Raw genomic sequence first — 26,789 nt, 5'->3', positions numbered from 1 at the left:
ATTGAGAGCACTGGGGCGTGTCTCTCCCTCGGGAGAGGTCACCTTCAGTAATCTTATCTATATTCTGCTAAGTAAAAACTGTCTGTTTGTTTCTAATGTCAGATGTCTTTTGCTTTTATTTCTAACTAAGTTTTTCTTAAAACTAATTCAGCTGTGTAGGACCAGAAACGCGGTCCTGGCCCCACATCTGATAGCTACAAGTTGGCCTCTTCTTTCCTGCTAGGGTTTTTGTCTGCTGGTTCCAGGGTGGCTATGTGGAGGCAGGCAGTGGCAAGCCACCTCTGGCAAGCCACCTCTGAACATCTCTTGTCTTGAAAACCCGTAGGGCTGCCATAAGTAGGCTGTGACTTGATAGTATTTTCCACCACCACCACCAATCATGTTTGACAATGAAGATCCTTCTAAAATCAGCAGTGAAATAACTTTAAAAGATATAAGTTAACATATTTTCTTCATGATTTGAAGATTATAATTTTTAAACGTATTTACTCTGACAGCTAACAATAAACAAATCTTTGATGTCAGGTGACCTGCCAAATTAGTTTTAGTATGCATACAACACACCTCCCAAAGTGTTTCTGCGGCCATCAGCACCAATAATGACATCGAATTCACATTCTGACAAAGGATGATCCATTGGAAGAAATTCAGCCCGCCAGCCTATTTCTGAAACAAACAGGTCTGTTAGCCAGCATACAACTTAACAAGTAGTCATTACAGTCTGGATTAAACATTACTCCATTTTGTAGGAATGAGGTCTGAGCAGCACATTAAATCAAGAGACATTTTTGTTTAAAGGTTGTCATGGGTATAGAAACTGCTCTTGGTAGCTAATACATTTGTCACACTCAAGATCACAGTCAATACTGTGGTAAATAACATTCAATACTGTGGTAAATAACATTAACAGTTGAGAATAGGCCTAATCAAGGTATTCTCATGCGAAAGTTTTAACAACTGAAGGTCTGAGAATTGACAACTAGTATTTTAGCTGGTAAAACCCATTCACACTCTTCTTTAGAACTTGAACAAGCCAAAGTACACAAATGTGTTACAGAATATTTAGAAAGACAGCAAAAATAGAATTATAATCAATGGCATTACCATTGACAATAAAGTCTGTGTGGCTGAAACTCTTAAAATAAAAAGACTAATAAATTCACCAAGATCACAGAATTATTCAACCTGGTCAACAGAAGTTTTACTACATGGAGGAATTATGCAAGATAGTTACATCCACCTTTGTAAAATAATAGAAACATTGCGATGCTGCAGTCCTGACAGAATGCTTTGTCTAATTTGTCTTTCACATTTCCATCAGAGGAACTAAATGTACAAATTAAAACAAAAAATGACTGGCTGACAATTGTGATTGTGAAAATAGAACGGAATATCACATAGTGATGCAAGCTAGCATATGAAGAAAAGGCAGGCTAGGGTCGAGAGCTAAGGTAAGTGATTATGGTTTGTATCCCAAAAACAAGGACCACAGGTTTTAAGGAGCTGAATCTTTAACTACACAACTTTCATATTCAACTTTCAAAAATTCAATATTTCAATAGTTGCACAGGGGGTATGAAATGGTATTCTCAAAATGAAACAAAACTAAACCTTGTCAAAAATGTGAATCCTAGGATGGTGGAGAGTACTACAGGAAATATTGGAAATCGTTCTTATACAATAGTTTGTTTTGTGTTCCCAAAATATTGCTTATACGATAGTTTGTTTTGTGTTCCTGAAATAAAATAGTCTTAGGTGCCCTGTACTCGGCTAGAACAGAGTAGGAGACTCACAGAGTGGGAGACTCACAAGCAAGGTGTAACAGTTTTTTAAAAAGAGGCTTTATTGCATAGACGAATTGCGACTCTAACTCCTCCCAGAGTCTGACTAAAATAAAGCACTTGCTTGACTGGAACAACTTGAAGCTTGAGACTTTGATTCTTTCTTGACTTCTTCCCAGAAAGTCCACTTTGTCTGTGCTTTCTCTTGGTTCCTTCAGTGTCCTTTATCTGGACTCTACTTTCTGTAACACCTTAACTTAATGCTCTATACTTTACACACCTTAGACTTTCATACTCCTTAGACTTTCATACGTAAAAGATATTGCAGCCTTCCAGCTCCACTGGCTCCTTAGATTAAATTAACTGAACAGGAGCACTACTGGGTGATAAAAGGAAGACTGCCTCTGTCTAGGGGGCTTCTTAAAGGGACAGGGTCTAACTACAGTTCTCTCCCTTAGAACACTATTCAAAAGGAACTAAACCCGTTCTAGCTATAGGGACAATTCAGACTTAATAAGAAAATAGTAAGAGCTTCTCTGGGGTCATGACAGTTTGACAGAGTGATTTCACTCCTCAAAGAACTATAAATGACTATAATTGGGATTTGTCTCATGCAATGTTTGAATTGAAACAGAATTATCCTGAGTGTTTATAGTTGGTTAATTCTCTCTTTTACAGACAACCAAGATGTCACAGATAATTCCTAAAATATCTGTGTTACTTAAAACACAATCACAGCACCTGACTATCTCATGTGGAGAGTTAGCACTGTGGAGACTTCCCTATCCCTTCCTCCACAATGAATTATTTTCTGGTCTCTCTCAGATGGGCATTTATCTTGCAAGACTAAAGCATAGTATAGTGGCTATATTAAAATCCAGAGACTCAGAATCAAATTCCCTCTCTGCTATGCTGGATGATCTTTGGCCAGACACCCTTTCAGCCTAACATACTTCAAAGGAGTTGTGGTTGTGAAAAATAAAAGGGAATATCACATAGTGATGTAAGTCATTTTGTTACCCACTGGGGTATAAATATCTAAATAACATTCATTCAGGTGATAATTAGTTATTTTTGTGAGTGTCCTGAATGAAACAGTCAGCTTGGATACAACAAATAGTAAATTGAGTTTAAAATAAAGGACAACAGCAACAAATGTGAAATCAGGAGGAACTCAGCTACAGGTCATTTACTTTTAATAGGGTTGCTGACCTCCAAGTGGGGCAAAAAGAAGTCCTGAAATTAAAACTGATCTCCAGACTACAGAGATCAGTTCCCTCTGGAGAAAATGACTTCTTTGGAGGGTGAACTCCATAGCATCATGTCCTGCTAAGCTCTTTCTTCTTCCTCAAATCTCACTCTCTCCAGACTCCATCATCAAAATCTCCATGAATTAGCTTTCAAGACATGTTAAAAATTAGATATATTGATGATTATACAAATGTATCTTTTCCAGACTACAGAGTTCAGTTCCCCTGGAGAAAATGACTTCTTTGGACATAAGAATCAATGGCATTATACTCCACTGAAGTCCTTCCCTCCCCAGGATCCACCATCAAATCTCCAGGAATTCCCCAACCAGGAGTTAGCAAGTTTACTAACCAGGAGTTCACTTCTGAGTGGACACTCTGTAGGATCTTGCCCTTAGGAGCTAATATTGCCAGATTTCCAGGGATTGTACAGCATTAGATCAAATTATTCATAGAGCAATATTTTCAAGTAGTACAGAAGAGTAAGAAGAAGAAGAGGAAGAGTTTGGATTTATATTCCCCTTTCTCTCATATAGGAGACTCAAAGGGGCTTACAATCTCCTTGCCCTTTCCCCCTCACAACAAACACCCTGTGAGGTGGGTGGGGCTGAGAGAGCTCCGAAAAACTGTGACTAGCCCAAGGTCACTCAGCTGGCGTGTGTGGGAGTGCACAGGCTAATCTGAATTCCCCAGATAAGCCTCCACAACTCAAGCGGCAGAGCTGGGAATCAAACCCGGTTCCTCCAGACCAGAGTGCACCTGCTCTTAGCCACTACGCTACTGCTGCTCCCATTACTCTGCAAGGCGACTCTCATGTGGAAAGTCCCTGAGATTTTAAAACCAAGTTTTCATGCCATAATTTAACAGGGTTAGATTTCCCCAACAAAAGATACTTGTGCCAGCCTACCTGCCTTTTCTTGTCATTTGTCTACTTTTTACATATAATTTAGTTTCATTTTATTAGTTTCAGTTTAGTTTATTAGTTTGGTTATAACAATGAAATAGCAAACAGCAGAACAAATAAAACAGTGCTGGAAACAGTAAAGGTATGACGGAAGACCCAAAAATATATGTAATAATATTTTAGATCATGTACAAATAGTGTTTAGCTGCAAAAATACAAGCTGTAATTTGCAACATCAAAGTCAAAGTAATGGAGTCATCACTTTTGCAAATGCTAGAATTAAAAGCCATGATTCAGATGATTATTATGTTCTCTTTCTTCTAATTTTAAAAATATTTTCTGAAAGTATGACCAATGCTGCCTATTTTTCAGCAACAAGTTCAAAAACATCTGTTCTGTATATTCTCAAATGGGGGGGTTGTATTTTTATTGAAATGTTTATATGCCATCTTTCTCACAAACCATGACAACTTAAAAAAACTGGATCTACAGGATCTAATATTCCATGCTGGCCATAATTAGACAAGGAATAAAAGTAAAACTGCCTATATCATACTGCCTATATGCAAATCTATGGTGAAACCATACTTGGAATATTGTGTATTGTTCTGGCCACCACATCTAAAAAAAGATATTGCAGAGCTTAAGATGATGCAGAAGAGAGCAACCAAAATGATCAGAGGGGTAGAGCAACTATCCCTATGAGGAATTGTTAAAATACTTAGGACTGTTTTAACAGAAAACAGCAGGTAATGGGAAACATAATAGAGGTCTAAAAATTATGCATGGTGTGGAAAGAGTGAACTGGAAGAAGCTTTTCTCCCTCTCAGATAAGATCAGAACATAGGGTCATCTGCTGAAACTGAAAAGTGAGAGATGCAAAACAGACAAAAGGAAGCGTTTCTTTACACAATGCTTAGTTTAATTGTGGAACTCCCTGTCCCAGAATGTGGTGATGGCTGCAAATTTGTAAGGCTTTAAAAGGGGAGTGGACATATTCATGGAGGATAGGGCTATCCATGGCTACTAGTTCAAACTGATGCTAGTCATGATGCTTACCTATTCTCTCTAGTATAAGAGGAGCATTCCTATCATATAAGGTGCTGTGGAACACAGGCAGGATGCTGCTGCTGCTGCTGTCATCATTTTGTTTGTGAGCTTCTTGGAAGCACCTGGTTGGCCACTGTGAACAGACTGCTTGATGGCCCTTGGTCTAATCCAGCATGATGGCCCTTGGTCTAATCCAGCATGACTTTTCTATGTTCTTAAAGGGAGGGGGGAGCTATACAATGTTCTCTAAAGGTAACACCCACATTATAAAGTTAATTGCAAAATTCCTACCCAACACAAATAGCCTTATATTTCTCATGAATTGTGGATAAGGATCTTACAGATATTCTATAACACTGGAACTATCACCAAAACATAGTGGATCCATTGTATGGCCAAATGGGCAGCTCATCCAGAAGGAAATCCTGGGAGTTATCTAAGGTTAGCCACAGGTTCATAATAGGAGAGTGTCCTTCAGAGGGCTTTAAATATGAAAAGCAGAACCTTGTAATGGACCCAGAAGCATACTGGTAATTTAAACAGCTGTTTCAAAATGGTAGTTAAATGATTCTACTAGCAAACTCTGACCAGTAGGTGAGTCACCTTATTATGCACCAACTTTCCCAGAAAGTCTTCAAGAATAGTTCTACATCAAGCACATTGCAATAGTCTAGGCTTGAATTGAGATTACAGAAGTTTACTGTATTACTTCACCATTGGTACAACAGAATATAAAGCAGATTTTTGTACTGTCTCTCTTAGAGCAAAAATATTTTCTGAAATCTCTGTAAAGTCAAAAGGTAGTTGTAGAAAAAACTTTGGCAGGTCATACCATGTAATTTTTCAAATAATTATGAAATATTATGATTTTAATACTTGTGGGGAGTTTGATATTTTATTAAGGATACATTTATTTGGCAAAAAACACCCCTAAGGAATTTAAAAGTCCAGTTTTGTGACTAATAACTGCTTTCTACTCAAATAGCTCTTGTAAGTGCCATAATTATTTGACCAAATTATACAAAAAGCTAGGTATTTGCTTCTTTGGGGGGGGGGGGGGGGAATGAAGTTATTCTAGTAACATTTAAGCCTAACTTTTAACATTTGTCTTAAATAAGCCAAAAGTTGACTACAAGTGAAATCTTCCACTGAAAATATTTCAGTTCTTGCCATTATGAGGTAATTATTTTACATTGTTCTGCTGAAAAAATAAATCTACCTAGGTAGAGTCCTCACATTTCAATGATTATGGAGTTTATATGTAGCACTTTATATGTACACTATGATTTTCACACCTGAAGCAAATTGGCTACCCCAATAAGTGTAACAAAATGTCTATAACTTGCTGTGTTGCTCATGTTGGAAAACAGTAATCCCAAATGGTAATAAACTTCAGTCCCACTTTTCACTGCTTATGGTTAAAGGTTTTTTTACAGCAAAAATGGCCCAAGGAAGTCAGCACGAGGATAGAACAGAAGTTAACTTTTTTCAGATTTTGACTACTCCTCAATGGTTAGCTGAAATGTTTCCAAAATAATGTATAATTATTTTACTCAACAGGACAGAAGTGTCTACATATAGGAAAATGCTGTTTTAAATAAATAAAATTAATTTGATAGGGTTATTAAACAGGAATTGCACAAATAAATGTTTGTAGTACTTTGATTTTCTTGATCTTCAGGAGGTTCCAGAACTTTCACAAATTCTAAATTCACATGAATTTCCACTCCCAACATCAGTGCAACTTTGAAAAGAATGAGCTGAAGCTGTCTAATACCTATAAAACAGAAACAATATAGCTGTTATTTTAGGTTACACATGAGTAAACATTATTCTATCTTTCCGCATGGGCCAAAAACGACGGCCTGGGGGCAGTAAAAACGCTGCCCCCAGGCCGCCCCCAGGCTGCCGCCCCCAGGCCGCCGTTCGCACAGGCGGCGCTGCTGCAACGCAGCAGCGCCGACCTGACTGCACTCCCCCTCCCCCAGGGCGGCATCAGGCCGCCCTAAAAAACAACCCTTTAAAGGGTTGTTTTTCCCGCAACAGCGTGTTTCACCAACATACTGAAAAGATGCAATTAATAAACCATAGAGATACCTTCAGAGATGCAATATGTTCAAGCTAAAAGAAACCCAACTGAACTACAGTAACAATTAAATAATAATAATTTGGTGGTATTGTTTATTATCTAAACTGCACTGATCAAACTATCACATTCATAAGGTATGACCACCCTCTTTTCAAGATTTCATGTAGTTTGGGTTATACACAGCTATCATTGCAGGGGGGGGAGGGTGTCCTCTCAGATCATCTGAACCCCGGGGGCAATGTTTTAAGGACACAATGGGTTGAACCAGAAGGTAGGTGTGGTTCCACAAGCAGAATTCCACTTGTGAATTGTTATTAGAAGTAATGTAAAATGGCCTTCACATTACCAGTAGAGCTAAAATAAATGTTTAGGGAGGATAAAGATTCTTTCAAAATATGAAGCATATTATTTACAAGTAAATACATGTCAAAAGCCTACCAGTTTGAAAGGCTTCTTATCTATAAGAATAAAGAAGAACCTTCTAAATCTTGGTGAAAGTTTGAAAAAAATTTCAGAATTAAACTTGTACAGTAATTATACTAAAAATGCTCAAAGGAGAAAAAGACTACAAGGTGAATGAGATGCAGCAGTACAATGGACAAATTCCTTGTTCTTGCAGAAGTACTGGGCATGGACTATTTGGTGTTCATGGTCTGATACAGATATACTCCATACAAGGTAAACCAGGACAATCCTTAACAGACTCAACAGGATTAACCAAAACTTATCTGCATTTACCTGGCAATTAACTGCACCAACTATATCTGACAGGAAGACATAGAAAAGTATTTAGTTCACATCTGTGCAGAATATGTGTATCTTTTAACAAGCACAGCAAACCTGCTGCCATTTCTCATGGTCTCATGGCATACTTACTAATATGATCTATGGATCCTGCACAAAACTTTCCGTAAAACTTTTTGGCTCCCAGACTTCGAAGGTCATGAATAGTAAAAGGCCAAAGATGAAGCACATTGTTTCTTGAAAAAGTGTCTCGCTTCTCCACAACAACAACTTTGACTCCTAGGAAGGCAAGTTCTATGGCAGTCCGCAAGCCACAGGGGCCACCTCCAACAATCAAGCACTGAGGGGATAGAAAAAAGCTATTATAATAGTATTATATCTTAGCAATAAGCCCTCCAAGTCTTATATCCAACCTCTTTGTTCAAGTTCAGCCAACAATGTAAAACACATTCCAAAAGCTGCATGCGCTCTCATCCCCTAGTATCCTTAAATACCAGTTTCTTAAAGAGACATACACACTACACCACAAATAGGGACTTTGGAATAGGCTTTAAAATGGATGACAAAGAACTTCTGGACCATTCAGTGGAACTTTTCTTGGTCTACTTTCTTTTTCCTATTTATGAAAACCAAGACAAGATTATATTATAGGCTGATTTGACTACACTTACTTTTACATTATCCTGCCAGGTCCAGATATCAAGGAAGCCAAGAGAGATGTTCTTAGCAGCAGCATCTCCTATAATGGAATTGTCTTCCAGTGTGGATTTGTCAGAAGTCCAAGCCTGATAAACTTTGGGAAACATTGAAACCCTTCTCTATTTGAGTTGGCCTTTATCAATCAAGTATGTTAATGAAGAGCTGAAATTTTCAACATGGGGAATGCAGAGAAGTTTGGTTTCTGTCTTATAAAGAAGAATATAGTTCTGAGCACCAGCATGTACTCTGAAGTGATAGGAGTACTGATTTTATTGATGTTGTTTATAACATTTAGCTACCAGCCAGTTCCTTTAACCCTCTGCCTCACCTACTCTTGCTTTTCCAAGGTCTAAGGCAGGTCATCAAGTAAAGAATCTCATAATCATTTTTAAAAGAGGAATGATTAGCAGCAGCCCCTCATGCTGGTTAATAATTCAATTTCCCTGTGCCCAGTAGTAAGTTTTCCTCCTGGTGTGAATTTACTTCCCACTTTTCCATCACACAACTGTTTCTACTGAGACTTGATGCAAGTACCCAAAACATGCCTTTAAAAGTGTTACAACTTTAGACAGCACTCCTGAATTTCTCAATAACCTAAGTACAGGATCAAAGCATTTTTTGTAACTCACTTTAAAAGTTAACTGGGGGGTCTGGCAACAGCACCCAAGCACCTTACTTCTTGAAATGGTCTGCAGAACTACAACACAAACTCGGCAAATGGTCACAAGGGTGTATTCTGAGGCTTTCATCTCATGTAGAATCAGGTAATTCTGCCAGTAGAATGCTGTCTGGTTATACACATCTACTCATTCTGGCCTCAATGATCAGTTGGAGCAAACTTGCATTGCAGACAAACACATATCCCATCCTTTCTATATAGGACAGGCTACAATGCTGGAATGAATGAATTAAATGAAATAGGTATGTACAAGAGACCTGAGTGTTGTTGTTTTTTGTAAGTGGTAGAAAAACACTATTCAAAATCTTATTCAAACAGCACTTGTGTAGAAAAACAACTCTGATATTAGATGGAGAAAACCAGTACAACTGGAATGAGGAAGGGCATGACGTGTCTAGCTTTCCACTGTGTTTGTAGAAGAAGAAGAGTTGGATTTATATCCCCCCTTTCTCTCCTGTAAGGAGACTCAAAGGGGCTTACAAACTCTGAATAAAAGTACATCTTTTAGAAATATCTCGTTATCAAGGAGTGGGTTTTCCCCCTAAAAAAATAATCAAAGACTGCTGAACTGAAGGGCCAGCAGCAGCATAGGAGTGCTGCAGTATCTACCCACCAGCGTGTTTGTCAGAGGCATATCTAGGAAAATGGAACCTGGGAGCAAAATCTGAATTTTCCGCCTCCCCTTCCCCGGCGCCCAGGTCAACTGCCCAGTGCTGGAAAGGCACCCAGGTCTACCGCCCAGAGCCAGCAAGTACGGCCTGGGCCCGGCGCCCCCCAATGTGATTAGATAGTGTGAGTCCTGGGACATGTGATACCCCATGTACCTCTGGCAGATATGCCCCTGCTACACCATGCTGGCTCTCAGGCTAGATTAGGGATGCACAGTCTGATATAGCTGAGCAAAATATATATATGAAAAATAACCGTCTTTGGGGAGGGGAGTATATTTGGGTCTCCAGGTGGGGATCAGGGCCCCACCTCCTACCTGCAGCCTGGCTTCTGCCCTCCGGAGACGTGCTTTTATAAGCATGGAGGCCAGGAGCAGGGTTTGGGGGCATGGCCATGCTTATAAAAACACATATCCAGAGACTGGCAGTGGCTTCTGCTCTCCCTAGACCAGGGGTAGGGAACCTGCGGCTCTCCAGATGTTCAGGAACTACAATTCCCATCAGCCTCTGTCAGCATGGCCAATTGGCCATGCTGGTGGTGGTGGAGCCTTGATGGGAGTATGTAGTCTCTGAACATCTGAGCCATGGAAGTTCCCTACCACGGTCCCTAGACTCTGGGGAGGGCAGAACATGCACTGCAGGAAGGGGACAAGCCCCACCTCCAGGCACGGGGGGGGGGGAACCCGGAGAAGGCTTGTCTCTGGGCACCATCCCCCCCCACACACACGCTTTTACAACCTTTGGCTATGGAGTAAAAGAAAATTTTTACAATTTTTGTTCAGAGGTCATAAGGTTTGTCATTAAGTCATTCCAAATGTCACTTTGAGACTAAATACATTATCCGGGTGGTTGGGGACTGTGCAGAAGCTGCCTCTGTTGCCCAGACCTGCCAGTGCAAAATGTTGCACCAATGTTGCTGGGGTGTTCCAGGGAGTGGGCCAACCTCCAGTGCCTTTCAGTCCCTGTGCACTGGTGGAGCCACTGGTGGAGATATGCCATGATTTTCATGACATAGTTCTATTCTCCCCTTTGGGGGATTCTTCAGTAAGGGTTTTTTTTTTTTACTTTTTTGGGCTTTCTGTACTGTGGGAAAGCCCTATGGAGTGAGCAGGGCAGTGCCAGAATGGACCATTCCAGTTCACCAACCCTGGTTGAATTGGGTTGTTAAATTCTTGTCATACATTTTTTAATGTGGGAGGACATGGAAGATCATAGACAGGTGGTAAAAACTCCATGGCAAACTCACTGCACTCACAGTGTTGTATGATCCTCCCCAGTCATTCGACTTTTGCAAAAATACATGAGTTACCTTTCCTTTCAGACAATATCCAAAGAAAAATATATCTTTGGATGTATACTGATTTACATTTTCTTTTCCAAAATTGCGAAAACAAGATGCTTATTTATTCAGAACAAGACACTCCTATGTTATGCTACAGATGTATAAGTTATTAAGCAATATTAACATATGCATTTAGAAATGTACATTATGTTAGCCTGTTATGAAACATTGTGAACGTGCCTGATTATTATGGAAGAACATTATACTTTACATAAATTTAATCAAAATATTTTCTGGGTAGAAAGATACTATATTATAACAGTACAGTCACCAGAAAAAGAAATTATTTCATTCAACCTGATACTCAATAAACAATTTCAGCAAAAGTGATATATCCTCAGAAAAACGAATTAAAAGAATTCAGTATACTTTTACTGGCTCATTCTCAGCTGATGCTTTCCTTTCAGTCATAAACCAAGCATGCATTGTGGGGGGTTTTTTACAATTAAAAATAAAGTGTGGCTGGTTGACATGAGAATCCAGTTTTTATTCACAGTAAAAAGTAGGTCACATTTTTCTTAAATTACTATAAAATCCAATCCAATCTATCTATGTAGATCAACTAGTAAGTGTCTGAGACTTCATTATAGAGTTGATCCACAAAGTATTTAAATAAATAATCCCTTTCAAAATAAATGAGATCATTTATGCAAATGTAGCTATTTGCCAGATTAGGAACTGCGCATAGACCTTAAGCTCTTTGGACTTGCAATTTTGCTGGAGAGAAAAACAAACAAGACTAGATTTAACATCTCTGGCACCTGAATGTTTCAGCAAACCTTCCATCTGACCTTGGTTTCACAGGACTACCACAGATTTTAAGCATATATTGTACCTATCAACTACCAGGCAAAATGAGTCATTTTTGGGACAAGTGATCTGACCCATAGAGGGACAAGGGACAACTGGCCCTGCTTCAACTCAATCAGAAGTGACATCACCTTGTTGGATCAGGCACTATCTGGTTGACATCCCATCTGTAAGAGCAGAACTTCAAGTGCTGCACATATTTACTGTCCAACTAGTTCACAGTATAAGCATCAAAATATTAATGCAGTGAATTAAATCTTCACCAAGTGGAGAGAGAGACTAACTGGAGCAAAATGGTAGTATCTGTTGTTTGCAGCTTTACAGAGCTTCTGGTTTCCCTGGTAGCAGTTTCCTTAGCAGTTTCTATATAGTTTTATTCAGGCTTTATTCAGTTTCTATATAGTTTTATTCAGGCTTCCTTACAGCTTTCAGACAGGTAGGAGAAAGGTTAATTGTGGAGGGAAAATGTTACAAACAGCAACACATTCTGTGCAGTGAGTAAGATGTGGAAAATAGCATTTGAGTGCAACTCTCTTTTTCATGTGAGCAAGCAGACTTGAAGTCTAACCAATTGATGGCTTTTACTGTATGGGCTTTACACAAAGTTTTATTGAATAGAACAAACTTTTGGGAGCTAAGATTTGCTTTTTCCTATAAGGAAGTGCTCAGTTTCAATGGGTCTCTGTAGGACTCCTCTGCTCCTCTAGTGCAATAAAAACCCCTCAATAGACAGCAAATTGAAGAGAAGGGATACATTATTGGCAAATGAAAATACACCAGTGTTCTAATGCTTAAGCCATTTTAGACCTGGGATCCACTGAAATACAAACACATGATCTGACTATCACATGTCAAGAAGAGAGGGAGCAGAAGTTATTACCTCACTGGTACCATGGGCAGGAGAACCAGCAAGACAGGGACAAGAAACATAAGCCAAACAAAAATGGTGTAGTGAAGTGAGGAAGAAGCCAAAGGTCAGAGTCATGGAGAAATCATTTCCACCACTGGGTGACCTCAACTGAAGATCTCAGCTATGCTCCTCTCAGTATGAATGCAAAGAAGAAGGATGACGGCACTCTTTGCATTAAAAATAAAAGTACAAGTCCTTCCAAAAACCAATAAAAATGATACCTAGGACTCATAAGCCAACAGATGGGACTGTGATCCACCTGAAAGTCCCAGCACCACAGGGTAACAACTTATGAGTTCAGATGAATGCCCTAATACCTCAATACTTTTTTATTATTTCTAATACAGAAACAAATCTGCATTGCAATTGGTTTGTTCACAGTGATATTTAAAATCTATTTGGAAGCAAACACTGAAACTCTTACATCAGACAAGTATGTAGAAACAAGAAAGTTTTGTGAAAAATAGCATTTCAGGTGCAGATCAGACAGGTTTTAATCAGAGAAGTCTGACACTTCCAGTACTGGCAACAGTACTGGCAACATTCTTTGACTCCAGATAAGGTTATCCAATTACCTCCTATCAGAGGCGTATCTAGGCAAACTGGAGCCCGGGGACAACACCTGAGTTTGGCTGGCCCCAATACTGGTGACCACCTCCCCTCCACAACCAAACAATGATTTTTTTGCACTACAGCTCACAAAACACCTCACACCCCCAGCCAAAACATATGGCTCTCCAGTGCTTGAAGCTTTACCAGGGGAAGGGGGGGGGGGGACTGCGATACATAGGCACACCACGCATTTCTTGTGTCGCGTGGGGGCAGAAAAATCCCCCCTCCCCTGCAGGTCCCCAGCCCTTGCATCCTCCCCGTCTGTGGTCATTACGCTGCGGCAGCCCTCCCCCCTTAAGGGCGCATTTTCGCGCCACTGCACTTTTAGTAATGGAGCAGGCCGGAAGCCTGCCTGCACAGCCCTGGGCCTGGTGGGAGCTCCATTCCGGGGCTCCTGGGAAATGTAGTTCCTTTCACAGGCTGGGCGCTGCTGCCTAGGCTGGCTTCCGGCCTTCTTCTCCAGCCTGCTCCTTTCCTAAATGTAAGTGGAGTGGAAGAGGGAGCGATGGTGCAGTGAGGAGATTAAAGAGGCATCCGCGAGCAAAAGCAGAGTGTGCACTGGACCCACTCTGGTCTAGTTACGCCTCTGTGGCTCTCTCCCCACTAATTCTCTTTTCCTAATTTTGTCCTCACACCAACCCTATATGAGGTAGGTTATTAGCCTGAGAAACAGCTCCAAGCCAGTGCAAGTGGGTATTAAGCATGTAAATCTCTCACAAATCACCCCCAGCAAAACGTTTACCAAACACATATCAACATCATCTCTCACAAAACACCTCCAGTGGAATCCATCCCCAAACAACATCACTTTCAATGATTAACTGGGGACCTCACATTATCCCTTTAAGTTCATGCCAAAGGGGGTGGATTTAAAAGGAGAATCTGGGGAAATTTGGAGGGTGCCTGCTGTCAAGGGTGCAATTGTTAAGCTTCAACAGCACCAACATTTCAGAATTATTTTTAGGAGACTCTCCTGATGATACCCCCCAGGTTTGGTGAAGTTTGGTTCAGGAGGTCCAAAGTTATGGACCCTCAAAAGTGCAGCCCCCATCTCCTATTATCTCCCATTGGAAACAATGGGGGATGCGGGCGCCCCTTTTGGCATACCAACAGAAATTCTCAGATAGACACTAACATCAAAAGGCTTAAAAACCAAATGGAAAAGGCAATAATATAGGTCTAGTATAGTGTCATCAGCTTTCAAGAAAAACAGCCAGCTAGTATCAGTTTTATTCCCAGAACAGCTACACCACCTTCATCATCCTAATACTCAGTGTTGTTTTAGACAAGCTGAGTTGATATTACAAAGCCTACTATTCAATGCTATCTGAAGCCAATTTCGCAGGAAGTGCAGAGACAGTAAAGCCACAGCTTTGTCCTAATCACTCTCTCAGAAATAGTGTCACCTGTAATGCAGAGACAAATAATGATAATCCCCTGGTATCAAATAATAGAAGTCAGCAACAGCACCACTTCTAGATGCCATTAAACATTGACTGTTAAGTGCCTTTCATCTACCTTGATGAAAAAATACATATCCATACTGATTCGTTTATGAGAAAAATATATAATGAAAGAATGTCCAGTCACTGAAAGAGCCCCAGTGAATGTGAATGCTCACTTTGGGAGTCACCAAACTGTTGGAATCTGCAGACTCCTTTGGAATTCTGATTCAGTGCAGTGGGCACAGCCACAAAATGGCTGCCAGAGAAGGTCAAGCCAGTCACAATATCGCTGCTGTGGTTTACTTTTATTTCATCATATTTAAGAAGTGAAGACCTATGAGCTCTAAAAATCTGTACAGTCAATCAAATGTCCAAAGGCCAATTGGAACCCAACCTGGCTCCAGTCACTTTCTAAACACACTTAGTTGGGCCCATGGCCCCCACAGGCACCACATTGGGGATCGAAGCTTACTCACTACTTGGCATACTTTAGCTGGTCCAAATAAAAATATTACCCTACTGTTGTTCATTTTGTCTTGGTGAGGCATTCAATTAAAACACTAAATCTGCAAGTATTGGTGATAGCACAGAAAAAGCTCTTGTTCCTCAGCATGCCCCTAATCTAAGCAAAATATAATAACCCAGTTCAAGACAGACTAGCACTTCTTCATTAAGAGGTTCTTTGCTCTCATACTCAAACATCCAGAAAAGAATACAAAAACATGGTCATTAAATGCCAACCCAAACCACAACACACAGACCCCTGCTCATTGTTTTAAAGATTTTGGCTCAACACTTTTTAAATATTATACCAATTATATGAATACATTAATATATTAGCATTAACTACGATGAAATAATATAAAACAATGTAATTATTTTTCTCTAGGGCAACTCTTCTGTTCACTCAATGCCACAAATGGGACAGCAATACTTGACAAAAAAGTGTTATGAGATCAGCACAGACTTAAGCACTGCACACAGCAGTTATCAATAAGTTTCACACATCATTTACCACTTTGTATATTTTTATAACAGAGAATGTTTTCACCACATGGAAGTTACTCACACACAGTGTGGGAGACACAAAATTATTGCCAGTTCCCAGTGTCCAGGATATGAATCACTCAAAAGAGACAAATCTTATAAAAACCATGAGAATAAAAACAAACTAGGAGTGATCAAATATCCTTTTATTTATGTATTTATTTTTGGGTTATATCACTGTCGCTTCCCAATCGAGGCTCCAAGGGCAGCATGGCGCCATGGAGCATAAAAAATCAATAATAAATAGTACAATAACCACACCAGTTGAAACTTTAAGCAGCAAAACACCAAAACATCTTAAAACTTTTTCCGTCTTAAAATCTCTTCAGAGGCTTGATGAATCAGGCCAAGGTGCAGAGCGTTGGGAATTTAACTCTTTCCCATATGCCATTTTACCAAATTTAAGTCCTTCCCACCAACTGGTTCCTCTACAGGTACCAACCATAAGGGAATGGAACATAGGGTCTATCCTAGGGAGATTTATGAATGGAAACGTGCGTCTCAAAGAACGTGTCAAAAAACGGACTGGAAAATATAATACAAGACACTGCGGTATGCTGCCAAGCAAAGTGGCATTCAATGTATTACCCTCTTTATATTTCTTGTAGAATCTTATCAATACATGAAATACAAGTGCAACAACGCTATAATATTACTATTCCAAAATTATGGACTTCCTTAAAAGGAGCTGTAAAGGATTTTTTGGCACGATGCTTAAAACAGTTTCACTCTCACAGTTTAGTGCACACATTCAAAATACAGTCCAACGTATTAATCCTGCTTTTCATATATTTGTATCAAAAACTAGTAGTCATAGGATATTATCCTGACATTTTGCAAAGTATATTCTTCAAGAGTATGATGTTATTTATTCTGGATAATGCGTGGCTGAAATCTCACTGATCCCCCTTCCAGGAGTCCATTTAAAGGAGCCCCTTGTTGCACATGCGGAGAAGTATTCAGCAAACAAAAAAGTTCAACAAGCAGAAGCTAGTGGCGTAACTAAAGCTTTTCGATGCCTTCTTCCAGTGCTCCGTCTTCAATAAGCAATATAGCATAAATTAAAATTCTATAAATATATATACATTCTCATAAAACTGTATGTGTCAATTTTTTAAACAATTTTAATAACATGCGATGTTTAATAAATATTTAGCCTAAACGGTGATTGGTATGTTAAATATATATGTGTACATTCATTCTCATTCTTATTTTATAATAAATAATTAAATATTAATAAATACGCATGCACTTACATTTCCAGCCATTATCCTTATCATTCTAAAAGCTGTTGTTCTCTTAATGGATGTCATTTGAAGCTATGGTGATGTGGTTCCATATGTCTATTCATCCTATTGTGATTTGCTGCAGCTGCTTCTTTCTATCTTAGTGTTTTAAAGGGACCATACATCCAGCTTTACTTCATCAAAGTCCATTATAGGTAATCAAGAAAAATCTAATTCGTCTATTTCCAGACTCATATTTGATATGATTTTTTAGTAATGGTATAAAGACCATTTAGTTTCTTGTTGGAGGAGTTAATCTCCTCTTTATATCTATATCATTGCTCTCAGATCGCTGAAGTGATGGTACAAAACTACAAATTAAAATCCTGGAGCCGTATGTTGCTTCAAAATAAAATGCTCAACTAGGGTGGTTAAAGTCTTCTTTTTTTGTTCTTATATTACTTCAAGTGTTCTTGCATTCTAACTCTCAAGACATCGATGTTGTCATTCCGAATGCATTACCTAAGTCACAAGGGGTCAAATAATCATTGTAGACACATTCCTTTGTTCCACATGTTGAGAAATGATTTTATTTCCATGTTCTGTTTGTGCGTGGATCCTTAATTTCTTTAGTGTTTAAATGATTGTGGACACATGGTGCAGTGTCCACAAATCTATGGAATGTCCTTTAATTCTAGATCTAGTGTACTGTCTATTTTTTAGCTATCACTGCTCTTATTAGTTGTTGTGTCTTAAAGCTAGTTGCATGTCTAAAACTCCACTATTAAAAGGGGTGACAATGACCATCCTGGAAGTTCGGACAGTATGTGCCAATGTTTTTTCCACTATGTCTTTTATACTGAAAGTGGCTTTAAAATCATAGTTTAATGCCCATGTTATTCTAGACTGTGTATTCTTACTTTTGTATTCTGGAGCAGTTGTTGGCGTGGGGCTCCTTTGATCCTATTAAAGGGCCTCCTCGCCTTAGAACAGATTTTTGGATATAGCCCTTGAAGAGTATTTTTTGCATTATTTTTTTTTTGTTTCTTCCCTAAAATTAAGTAGTTTCACCTGGTAGAGTTCCGCTTTGCCCTGACTAATTGACTATATGGTAAGTTATTATTTTTAAGGTGTATTGGATGACAAGAAGAGTATTTAAGTATCTTATTTCTTTCTAATGGACTTCTATGAGGGAAATGGAGCAAAAGGTGATTTGTTGACTATCATCTATAGTTATCCAAGTGTCCAAAAAAGCTAATAGTCCGAGAATTTTGTTCCCCTGTGAACTTAAATTTAGAAGGATGTAAGTCGATTTTGCCAGTGTAATAGTTCCTACCCACATCATCCAATTGGGCTGCATGATGATGAATAGCAAGTCATCTATATATCTGCAGTAATATAGAATTTTGAAGAAAAATGCTGGATTTGATTCTTGCATGATATATTGGTTCTCAAAATTGGACATGAACAAATTTGCGACACTTGGGACCTAGGGGTGACCCCAGCTGCTCAGGCGGATTTTGAATATAATAATTGTCTCTTTGAATCTGAAATATGTAGTGACTATTCAACATTATATCAAATAAGGAGATCAAAAAATGTGTGGGGGGTTGTTTGAATTCTCTAGTGTCTAATTTGTTTAGAAGTATCAATCTAGCTTCTTCATTAGGTACATTAGTGTACAATGATACCACATCTATAGTCACTAGAGTAGACCCTTTTGGATATTTTCTGCCCTCCAGTTTGTTAATTAAGTGTGTAGTGTCCTTAATATAGGAAGGCATATTTTGTAATATTGTACACTAATGTACCTAATGAAGAAGCTAGATTGATACTTCTAAACAAATTAGACACTAGAGAATTCAAACAACCCCCCACACATTTTTTGATCTCCTTATTTGAAATAATATTTGAATACACATATTTCAGATTCAAAGACAATTTATTATATCTCAATTAAGAACAGGGACTGCCTGAGCATGGGGTCACCCCCTAGGTCCAAGTGAACCAGTCTTAAATTTGTTCATGTCCAATTTGAGAACCACTATATCATGCAAGTAATCAAATCCATTTTTTCTAAAATTCATATTACTCAGATATATACTTTTAACTTGCTATTCATCATGTCAAATGCAGCCTGACCCAATTGTGATGTGGGGAACTACACTGGCTAAATGACTTTACATCCTTCAATTCTACAGGGGAACAAAATTCTCGGATAATTAGCTTTTTTGGACACTTGGTGTAACTATAGATGATAGTCAACAAATCACCTTTAACTCCATTTCTTAAGTCCATTGAATGAAAAATAAGATGCCAATATGCCCTTTCTCTCCAATACACCTAAAAATAACTTACCATATAGTCAATTAGTCGGGGAGCAAACAGAGACTCTACCAGGTGAAACTACATTTAGCGGAAGAAGTAAAAAAAATAATAATGCAAAGAAATGCTCTTCGAAGGGTTATCCAAAATCTGTTCTAGTAGAGCCTGAAATAATAGGATGAGCCCCACGCCAACAATTGCTCCAATACCAATGGGAATACACAGTCTAGAATAACATGGGCATTAAACTGATTTTAAAGAGACCACTGGTATAAAAGACATAGTGGAAAAGCATTGGCTGCTTTTGTCCCGTCCAAATTCCAGGATGGTCGTGCAGCCCCTTAATTGGGTTTACTTGACATGCAACTAGCTTAAGACAACCTTCAATAAGAGCAGATATTAAAAATAGACGAGTACACTAGATCTAGAATTAAAGGACTTACCATCGATGTGGGATTTTGCTGCCAAACCATCGATCACAATCATTTAAACACTAAAGAATTAAGGATCCTTGACAAACAGAACATGGAAATAAATCATTTCTCAACATGTGGAACAAAGGAATGTGATGCCACATGATTATTTGCCCTTAGTGTATATCGTCCTGACTTGGCTTGACGTCGTCTCTTGGTAGGCTCACGAAATGCAAGAACACGCAGGCACATAACTCAAGAACAAAAAAGGCAGAACCTAGTTGAGCATTTTATTTAACGAAGCAACATGCAGCCCAGGATTTCCAATTTGTAGTTTTGTACCATCGTCAACGATCTGAGAGCAATATAGATATAAAGAGAGTGCTCTCCTCCAACAAGAAATTTCAAATGATTAACCCGCTGTTCTACAAAATCATATCAAACAGGGTCTAAATAGAAAAATTAGATTTTTCTTGTTACCTATAATGGACTTTGATGAAGTGCTAGCTGGATGTAATGGTCCCTTTAAAACACTAAGATAGAAAAGCAGCTGCAGCAAATCACATAGGAAATAGATATATGGAACCACATACCATGCTTGAATGACATCCATTAAAGAGAACAACAGCTTTTAGGAAATGATAGCAGGATAATGCGATGTCGTGCATGGTATCCATTAATATTTAATTATTTATTATAAAATAGAATGAAAATGAATGTACACTTTATATATTTAACATACCACGGACCCTTTGGAGTAAAAGTATTTTATGGCTGCGTGTTTATTAAAAATTGTTTTAAAAATTATTTATACATACAGTTTTATGAGAATGTATATTTATAGAACTGGTTTATTATATTGCTTTTATTGATGAGAGAGGCGGGAGCACTGAGGCATGTCGAAAAGCTTTACGTTACGACTAACTTCTGCTTGCTGAACTTTTGCTTGCACTTTTTTAACCTTACTGAATACTTCTCATTGCAACCTTAAAGGCTGAATGCTTAAATGGACTCCTGAAGGGGATCAGTAGGTTTCGGCCAATGCATCCAGAATAACATCATACTCTTGAAGAATATACTTTGCAAATGTCAGGATAATATCCTATGACTATAGTTTTTGATACAAATATATGAAAAGCAGGATATCGTTGGTTTTACTGAAAAGTTGAGAGTGGACTGTTTTGAATGCAATTTAAACTGAGAGTGAACTGTTTTAAGCACGCTAAAAAAATCCTTTAAGCCAAAAGTGTAGCTCCCCTTTTAAGGAAGTCCACTTGGAATAGTAATATTATAAGCATTGTTGCACTTGTATTTCATGTATTGTAAGATTAGAAATATAAGAGGGTAATACATTGAATGCCACTTTAGCAGCATACGTCTATCCTAGGGAGGCCAGTAGAGGGCTGGGGATTCCAATGATTATCAGGTGGGGAAAGTATAGCAATGGGGGAACATAGGTTGAGATGAGCGTGAAATGTAGATATGCCCCCCCTTCCTGGCCTTTGTTCCATCCAGAGACATGAATTTGGTAGGGTCAGGAGATTATATCCCTCTCTGACACTGGTGTTGAGTAACATCAAGTCCATAAATAATAAAACTGCTACATTACAGGATTTTCTTGTGGTGCAAGAAGTGGACCTGGCATGCATGACCAAGACCTGGGTTAGGGAGGGTGACTGTCACCCTGGAAAAGCTCACCCCACCATGCTTCTCAGTCCTCCACCAGATTCGGACAAAGGGCCAAAGGAAAGGTGGAGAAACTTATCTGGGAGGCTTTTTCCTTCAGGGCAATCCCTGCCCCAGTGATAGCCAGCATTAATTACGTACATGGAGTGTGGAAATCCATGGAGAGTGTGGCGATTCTGCTGATGTACCAGCCACCTAAAACACAGGCAGATAGTCTGCCGAAACTGCTAGAGGCTGTGTCAGAGTGTGCCTTGAGGTATCCCAGGCTCCTTGTCCTGGGAGACTTCAACATCCATACAAGTGGTGTTATCTATGGCAACACTGGGACTCTTCCTAATTAGTACTAGCGGGGCCTGGCCACGCATTGCTGAGGCTTATTGTGGTGAAATGGGAAAGGAACAGTAGCAGCAAATCAATTGCAGAGGCCAGCAGTACATGCTCATGCAAACATGCAGCCTGATACTGTGCGATGTCAGTGATGTGTGCGCCTGCATTCCTTGGGGGGGGGGAATGGAAAGGCACCCATCAAACACATCTAGTCATGATCCTTTACCTGGGAGTAAGTTTGGTTGGTGGCAATGGGTGTCGCTTCTGAGGGGCACGATGCAGCCATTCAAAATATGTCATGGTTGCTGTACTGCTGTACTGAGCTTACTCCTGAGTAATGCGTGCCTGGTTTTCTTAACTGTAACCGCAGTATTCAGGGAATCTAGGGTGCCTGGCCCCTCCCTCCCATCCCTTGCATGTCGCCCCTCACTCTCTTCCCTCCCTCACTTCTCTTCCCTTGCATGCCACCCCTCCCCCTCCTTCCCTTCCCTTCCCCTCCGCTAGGGTGGGTGGGTCATATCAAGATGCTGGACCCCTTGCCTCCCCTCCCTTGCATGCCACCCCTCACTCTCTCCCCTCTCTCATTTCTCTTCCCTTGCATGCCTCCGTCCCTTTCCTCTCCCTCCCCCTCTTCCCTTGCATGTCACCCCTCCCTCTCCCTCTCCCTCGTGTGTATGTGTGTGTATGTGTTTCAATTCCACTCAAGTTACTGCCTATGTACTGTTTTCACTGCTCATATCTGGCCATCTGAGTGAACATTCTAAGCTGCACGAACATTCTAAGGGTGACAGTTACACACAGGCAGCTGCATGTCCTTCACCATGGAGTGCCAGAAAAAAGGCGTTTTACCTGGGCCAGGTGTGAAATTTCAGGTATGTGAACACCTAAAAACCCTCTCACCTGGCTGACTATAGTGGCTGGGAATTTTCAGAGGAATTGGCCCAGCAGTTACTGAGTTATACTACCACTAACAAAAACACTGTTAGCTTTTTATATAAATAGATGGAACCCACACACCAAGAAGGTCACACATTGGATTTGATCTTTGGGATGGGCATGGATGTGGCCGTAACCCTGAAGGCCCAAGTGAGTGTCACTGTGCCACCGCACCCAGTTTAGGCAACAGGCTTATTTATGCTCACCCATGGAGATTTATGGATCCACTTGGTTTTTAAAATTCCTTCGGGATCCAAAGCCTACTGGCACTTCCCTTGGTGAGCTGGTGAAGGACTGAAACACCTGGCTCTCTGAAACCATTGAATCCATTGTACCCCAAAGCCCCCTTCATTCCCATACCAGCCTAGCACCTTGGTATACTGAAGAACTACAGCTGATGAAATGGGGGCTAAGGCAGCTTCAGCGAGTGTGGCAGTGAACGCATGACAAAGCTGCAAGAACATTTAAAGAATGTTCATGAAATCCTTTGAGATGGCAACTAAGAAGACAAAGAAAACTTTTCCTTGCCTCCTCTTTTGCATCAGCTAGCTCATGCCCAGTGCAATTATTTAGAGTAATTCCAACATTGATATCCCTACCAGTGGGATCTAAAAATAGGGAATTAGGTATTAGCTGTGAGGCCATTGCGAGCTTTTTTGAGGATAAAGTCTTGTTGTTCAGTCTGTCTTCTGGTTATTTATTTATTTATTTATTTATTTATTTATTTATTTATTTATTTATTTATTTATTTATTTATTTATTTATTTATTTATTTATTTATTTATTATATTTGTATACCGCCCTCCCCGAAGGCTCAGGCTCATATGTTGGACTACCATGTATCATCAATTATTAAGTGGACCATTGATCTGAATTTCAGCAAGCACATTTTGCTATATATGTCTATTGCCTGCCTCTCCTTTCTGATTGTATCTTGTCTCTCGGGTCATTGATGAGAATTTGATTTGGTTTTAATTCTATTTTAATGTTTTCTATGTATCGTTTTATGGACTGTAAGTCTCCCAAAGCCCAGTTGTGGCCAGGGATGGGTGGGGTATAAGTCTGATAAAATAAAGAAAAATAAATAAATCCATCTCATAGTTTTTGCTCAGACTTCCCATTCACAAAATAATTTAAGACAAAACCTGAGCAGTCTCTATTATCTCTCCACAAAGACAATACCATATTATCAGAGTAGCATAAGCACCATTAAAACCACACCAAACATTTTAGAAGTTATTTTAGAAACTCATCACATTATAAGACTTGAATCATCTCCAGCCTTCTGACAAACATCTAAAAAGAAATCCTAAAAAGGTAGTAAGTTAGCAAGTTTGGTGTCTAGTGATGGGTTTAGGAAATTGAACTCTATAAACTAATATATAAAGATTACAGGCATAGAATTACTTTTCTCTTAACTATCCTTCTTTGTAGTTTTATATATTTTATTTTCATACTTGTTATTTAATAAGTCAGTCTTCAGCTTCACAACAGATTCTGTCTTATTTTCAGCGGCTAACCATTTTCTGCACCAAAGTACATATTAACCTCAGTTAGATTTAATGCACTAAAGTTGTCATCTTATCCAGTTTTAATCTTTCAAAGATGACTGTAAACCATATTTTACTTCACAATAAAAGGCAGGAAAAGTAAATAAGGACAGCAGAGAGGTTAAATGAATATAAAACCTGACTAAGAATAAAAGAAAATAATCTGACTTCATGGCTGCTCAAGGATTTGAATGTGTGCCCCACAGTCACTGGTCCTCACATTATTTAAAGGTGCCTCTTCCAATTGCCCCCCAAAGTACAAGCATTCTGGAGCTTGAAATCCTCAGGAGCTTGAAATCCTTCCCTGTCAAAAGCACAAGTTTTCTTCCTTTTGAGCACAGCACCTTTCCTGCACTGGCTGTGTACTATACACATACTAGGATGTCAGATAACAATCTCTTGTGTTTTACCTCCTAGTACCAGCATGACCTCAAAGTAGAGACTGTTCTTGTCTAGATGTGTTTCCTATCACCCATATGCCATAATTATATTTTTACAGCAGACAACAAGTCATAAGGAATGTGCCAGAGATAGCCACAGTAAGGCTGCAGTCCAGAGTCAATGTTTTCATTTGCATTGTCCAGACTAAGTATTTTCTCACAGAAAAATTGCTTACACCTACAGTAGTAAAACCAACTTTGAGATATTCAAAAGTGATAATAAATAAAATACATCATAAACCCTGTCTATAAACCTTGGTTTTTATTGATAAAGAGATGGGAGGGAATGGATCAACCCTACATACACTGTCAAGAATTTCTGAGGTATACAATGTAATAACTACATTCTCCTAATTACAAAAGGGCATTGCTTAGAGGCATTGCTTGGAGGAGAAAATATCTTTTTTAAAGCCTAAGAAATGTTATTTTTCAAGTCTATGTATGGTTCAAGCTTAGGATATGTATGTTTTAAACTGTCCTAACATCGTTAATACTATGCTCGCATGAGAAACAAAAACCATCTTTTCCCCTTCTACCAGTTTTGTTTTAGGCACCAATCATTTCCTGTTCAGTCTGACCATGGGAACTGCACAGCTGCTTGGGCTTCTGACAAATCAAAAATATTTGTTTACACTCATTCCTTTCCTGCCTTTGATTTCATTTTAATGATTCTAAATAAAATGTTGATAAACTTTACAAAAAGGGTGATGAGGAATAATAGGCACATTGACACATTGTATGAAATTTAACATTTCAAAATCAAATGGTTACAGCTTTCTCCATACTGTAAACATTAAAATACCTGAGTCCATACAAAAATACAAATAAGTTTCTGATCATGGAAGAGTGAGTCACGCAACATTCATTATTAAATATATATGGATTACTGTTTGAATAAATACTAGGAAGTGCTAAGTGGATTTCTGATAAGCATTCACAAGGGGTGTGTGGGGGGGGGAGAGAGAAAATGAAGAATTAATAAACCAGGGGTCCTTTCAGCAGGAAAGGGAATTACGTGAGAATGGCTGCCCACTGGAAACATCCAAGCACAGCAAGTTTTTCTCCCCTCTCCTGCTGTAAGCATTTATAATGTAGATAGGAGTCAAAAGCTAAGAGTTTACATATTACGCCAGGTGTCCCCAATATGGTCCCCATGGACACCAAGTATCCAATGAAACATTTCCTGTTGCCCAAGTGTTTTGAGAAAGTGGGCAGGGCCAACCAACACTTTTGTTTAGTAGGATTTCTGACTAGCCATGCAGTTTTTTTTAAAAAAAAAAACTGTTTTGGCAGCAGCTTCCACCACAGCACAAAGATATTCACTGTATGAATAAGGTCAAGCTGTGTGTATGCCAGAAAATAGCTTTAAACAAAATGCTGATTTTATAGGGAATCCTGTTGAGCAGAGCTTCTTCTTTAAATTAGGAAATCTTAGGATAAGAGTTCTGCATAATCTCCTTTGGTAGCCATTTTGTGGTTGTGCTAACAACCCTGTGTCAGAATTCTAAAGGTGACTGCATACTCAAAAAGACTGAGGACCCCTTGATTAAAGTTTGTGGCCTTGACCATGGAATTCTAATAGATGTCAGCCAAGGATGTCCTGTTATTTTTTTTAATTGTTTTATATAAAACTGGTTTGGAAGTCTTTTTTAAAAAAAATAAGTTTCTTTCGGTCCCCATTGGGGAAAAAACCAGGAGAAAAGTACGATAACTAAGAAGAACATTTGGTTTTTATGCCCCTTTTGCTCTACCATAGGCACTCTCAAAGTGGCTTAACATTGCCTTCCCTTCCCCCCCCCAAAAAAAACAAGCACCTTGTGAGGTAGGTGGGGCTGAGAGAACTCTGAGAGAACGTG

General features: G+C 39.2%; 1 protein-coding gene across 7 annotated transcripts in view; it reads right to left on the bottom strand.

The window, feature by feature from the left end:
• Nucleotides 1–26,789, bottom strand: part of MICAL2 (microtubule associated monooxygenase, calponin and LIM domain containing 2) — a 102,822-nt gene that overhangs the window by 51,183 nt on the left and 24,850 nt on the right. For all 7 annotated transcript variants that reach the window (XM_048485051.1, XM_048485053.1, XM_048485055.1 and 4 more), the window contains exons 3-5: nucleotides 7,951–8,158; nucleotides 6,646–6,762; nucleotides 565–666 (exon numbers count right to left, since the gene is read on the bottom strand). In XM_048485051.1, the coding sequence (XP_048341008.1) occupies nucleotides 565–666; nucleotides 6,646–6,762; nucleotides 7,951–8,158 (427 nt within the window). The remainder of the gene's footprint in view (nucleotides 1–564; nucleotides 667–6,645; nucleotides 6,763–7,950; nucleotides 8,159–26,789) is intronic.

This window comes from Sphaerodactylus townsendi, linkage group LG02 (genome assembly GCF_021028975.2).
Source record: "Sphaerodactylus townsendi isolate TG3544 linkage group LG02, MPM_Stown_v2.3, whole genome shotgun sequence".
NCBI lineage: Eukaryota > Metazoa > Chordata > Lepidosauria > Squamata > Sphaerodactylidae > Sphaerodactylus > Sphaerodactylus townsendi.
Note: the sequence above shows the minus strand (reverse complement) of the source record. Positions and strands in the feature narration are given on the sequence as shown.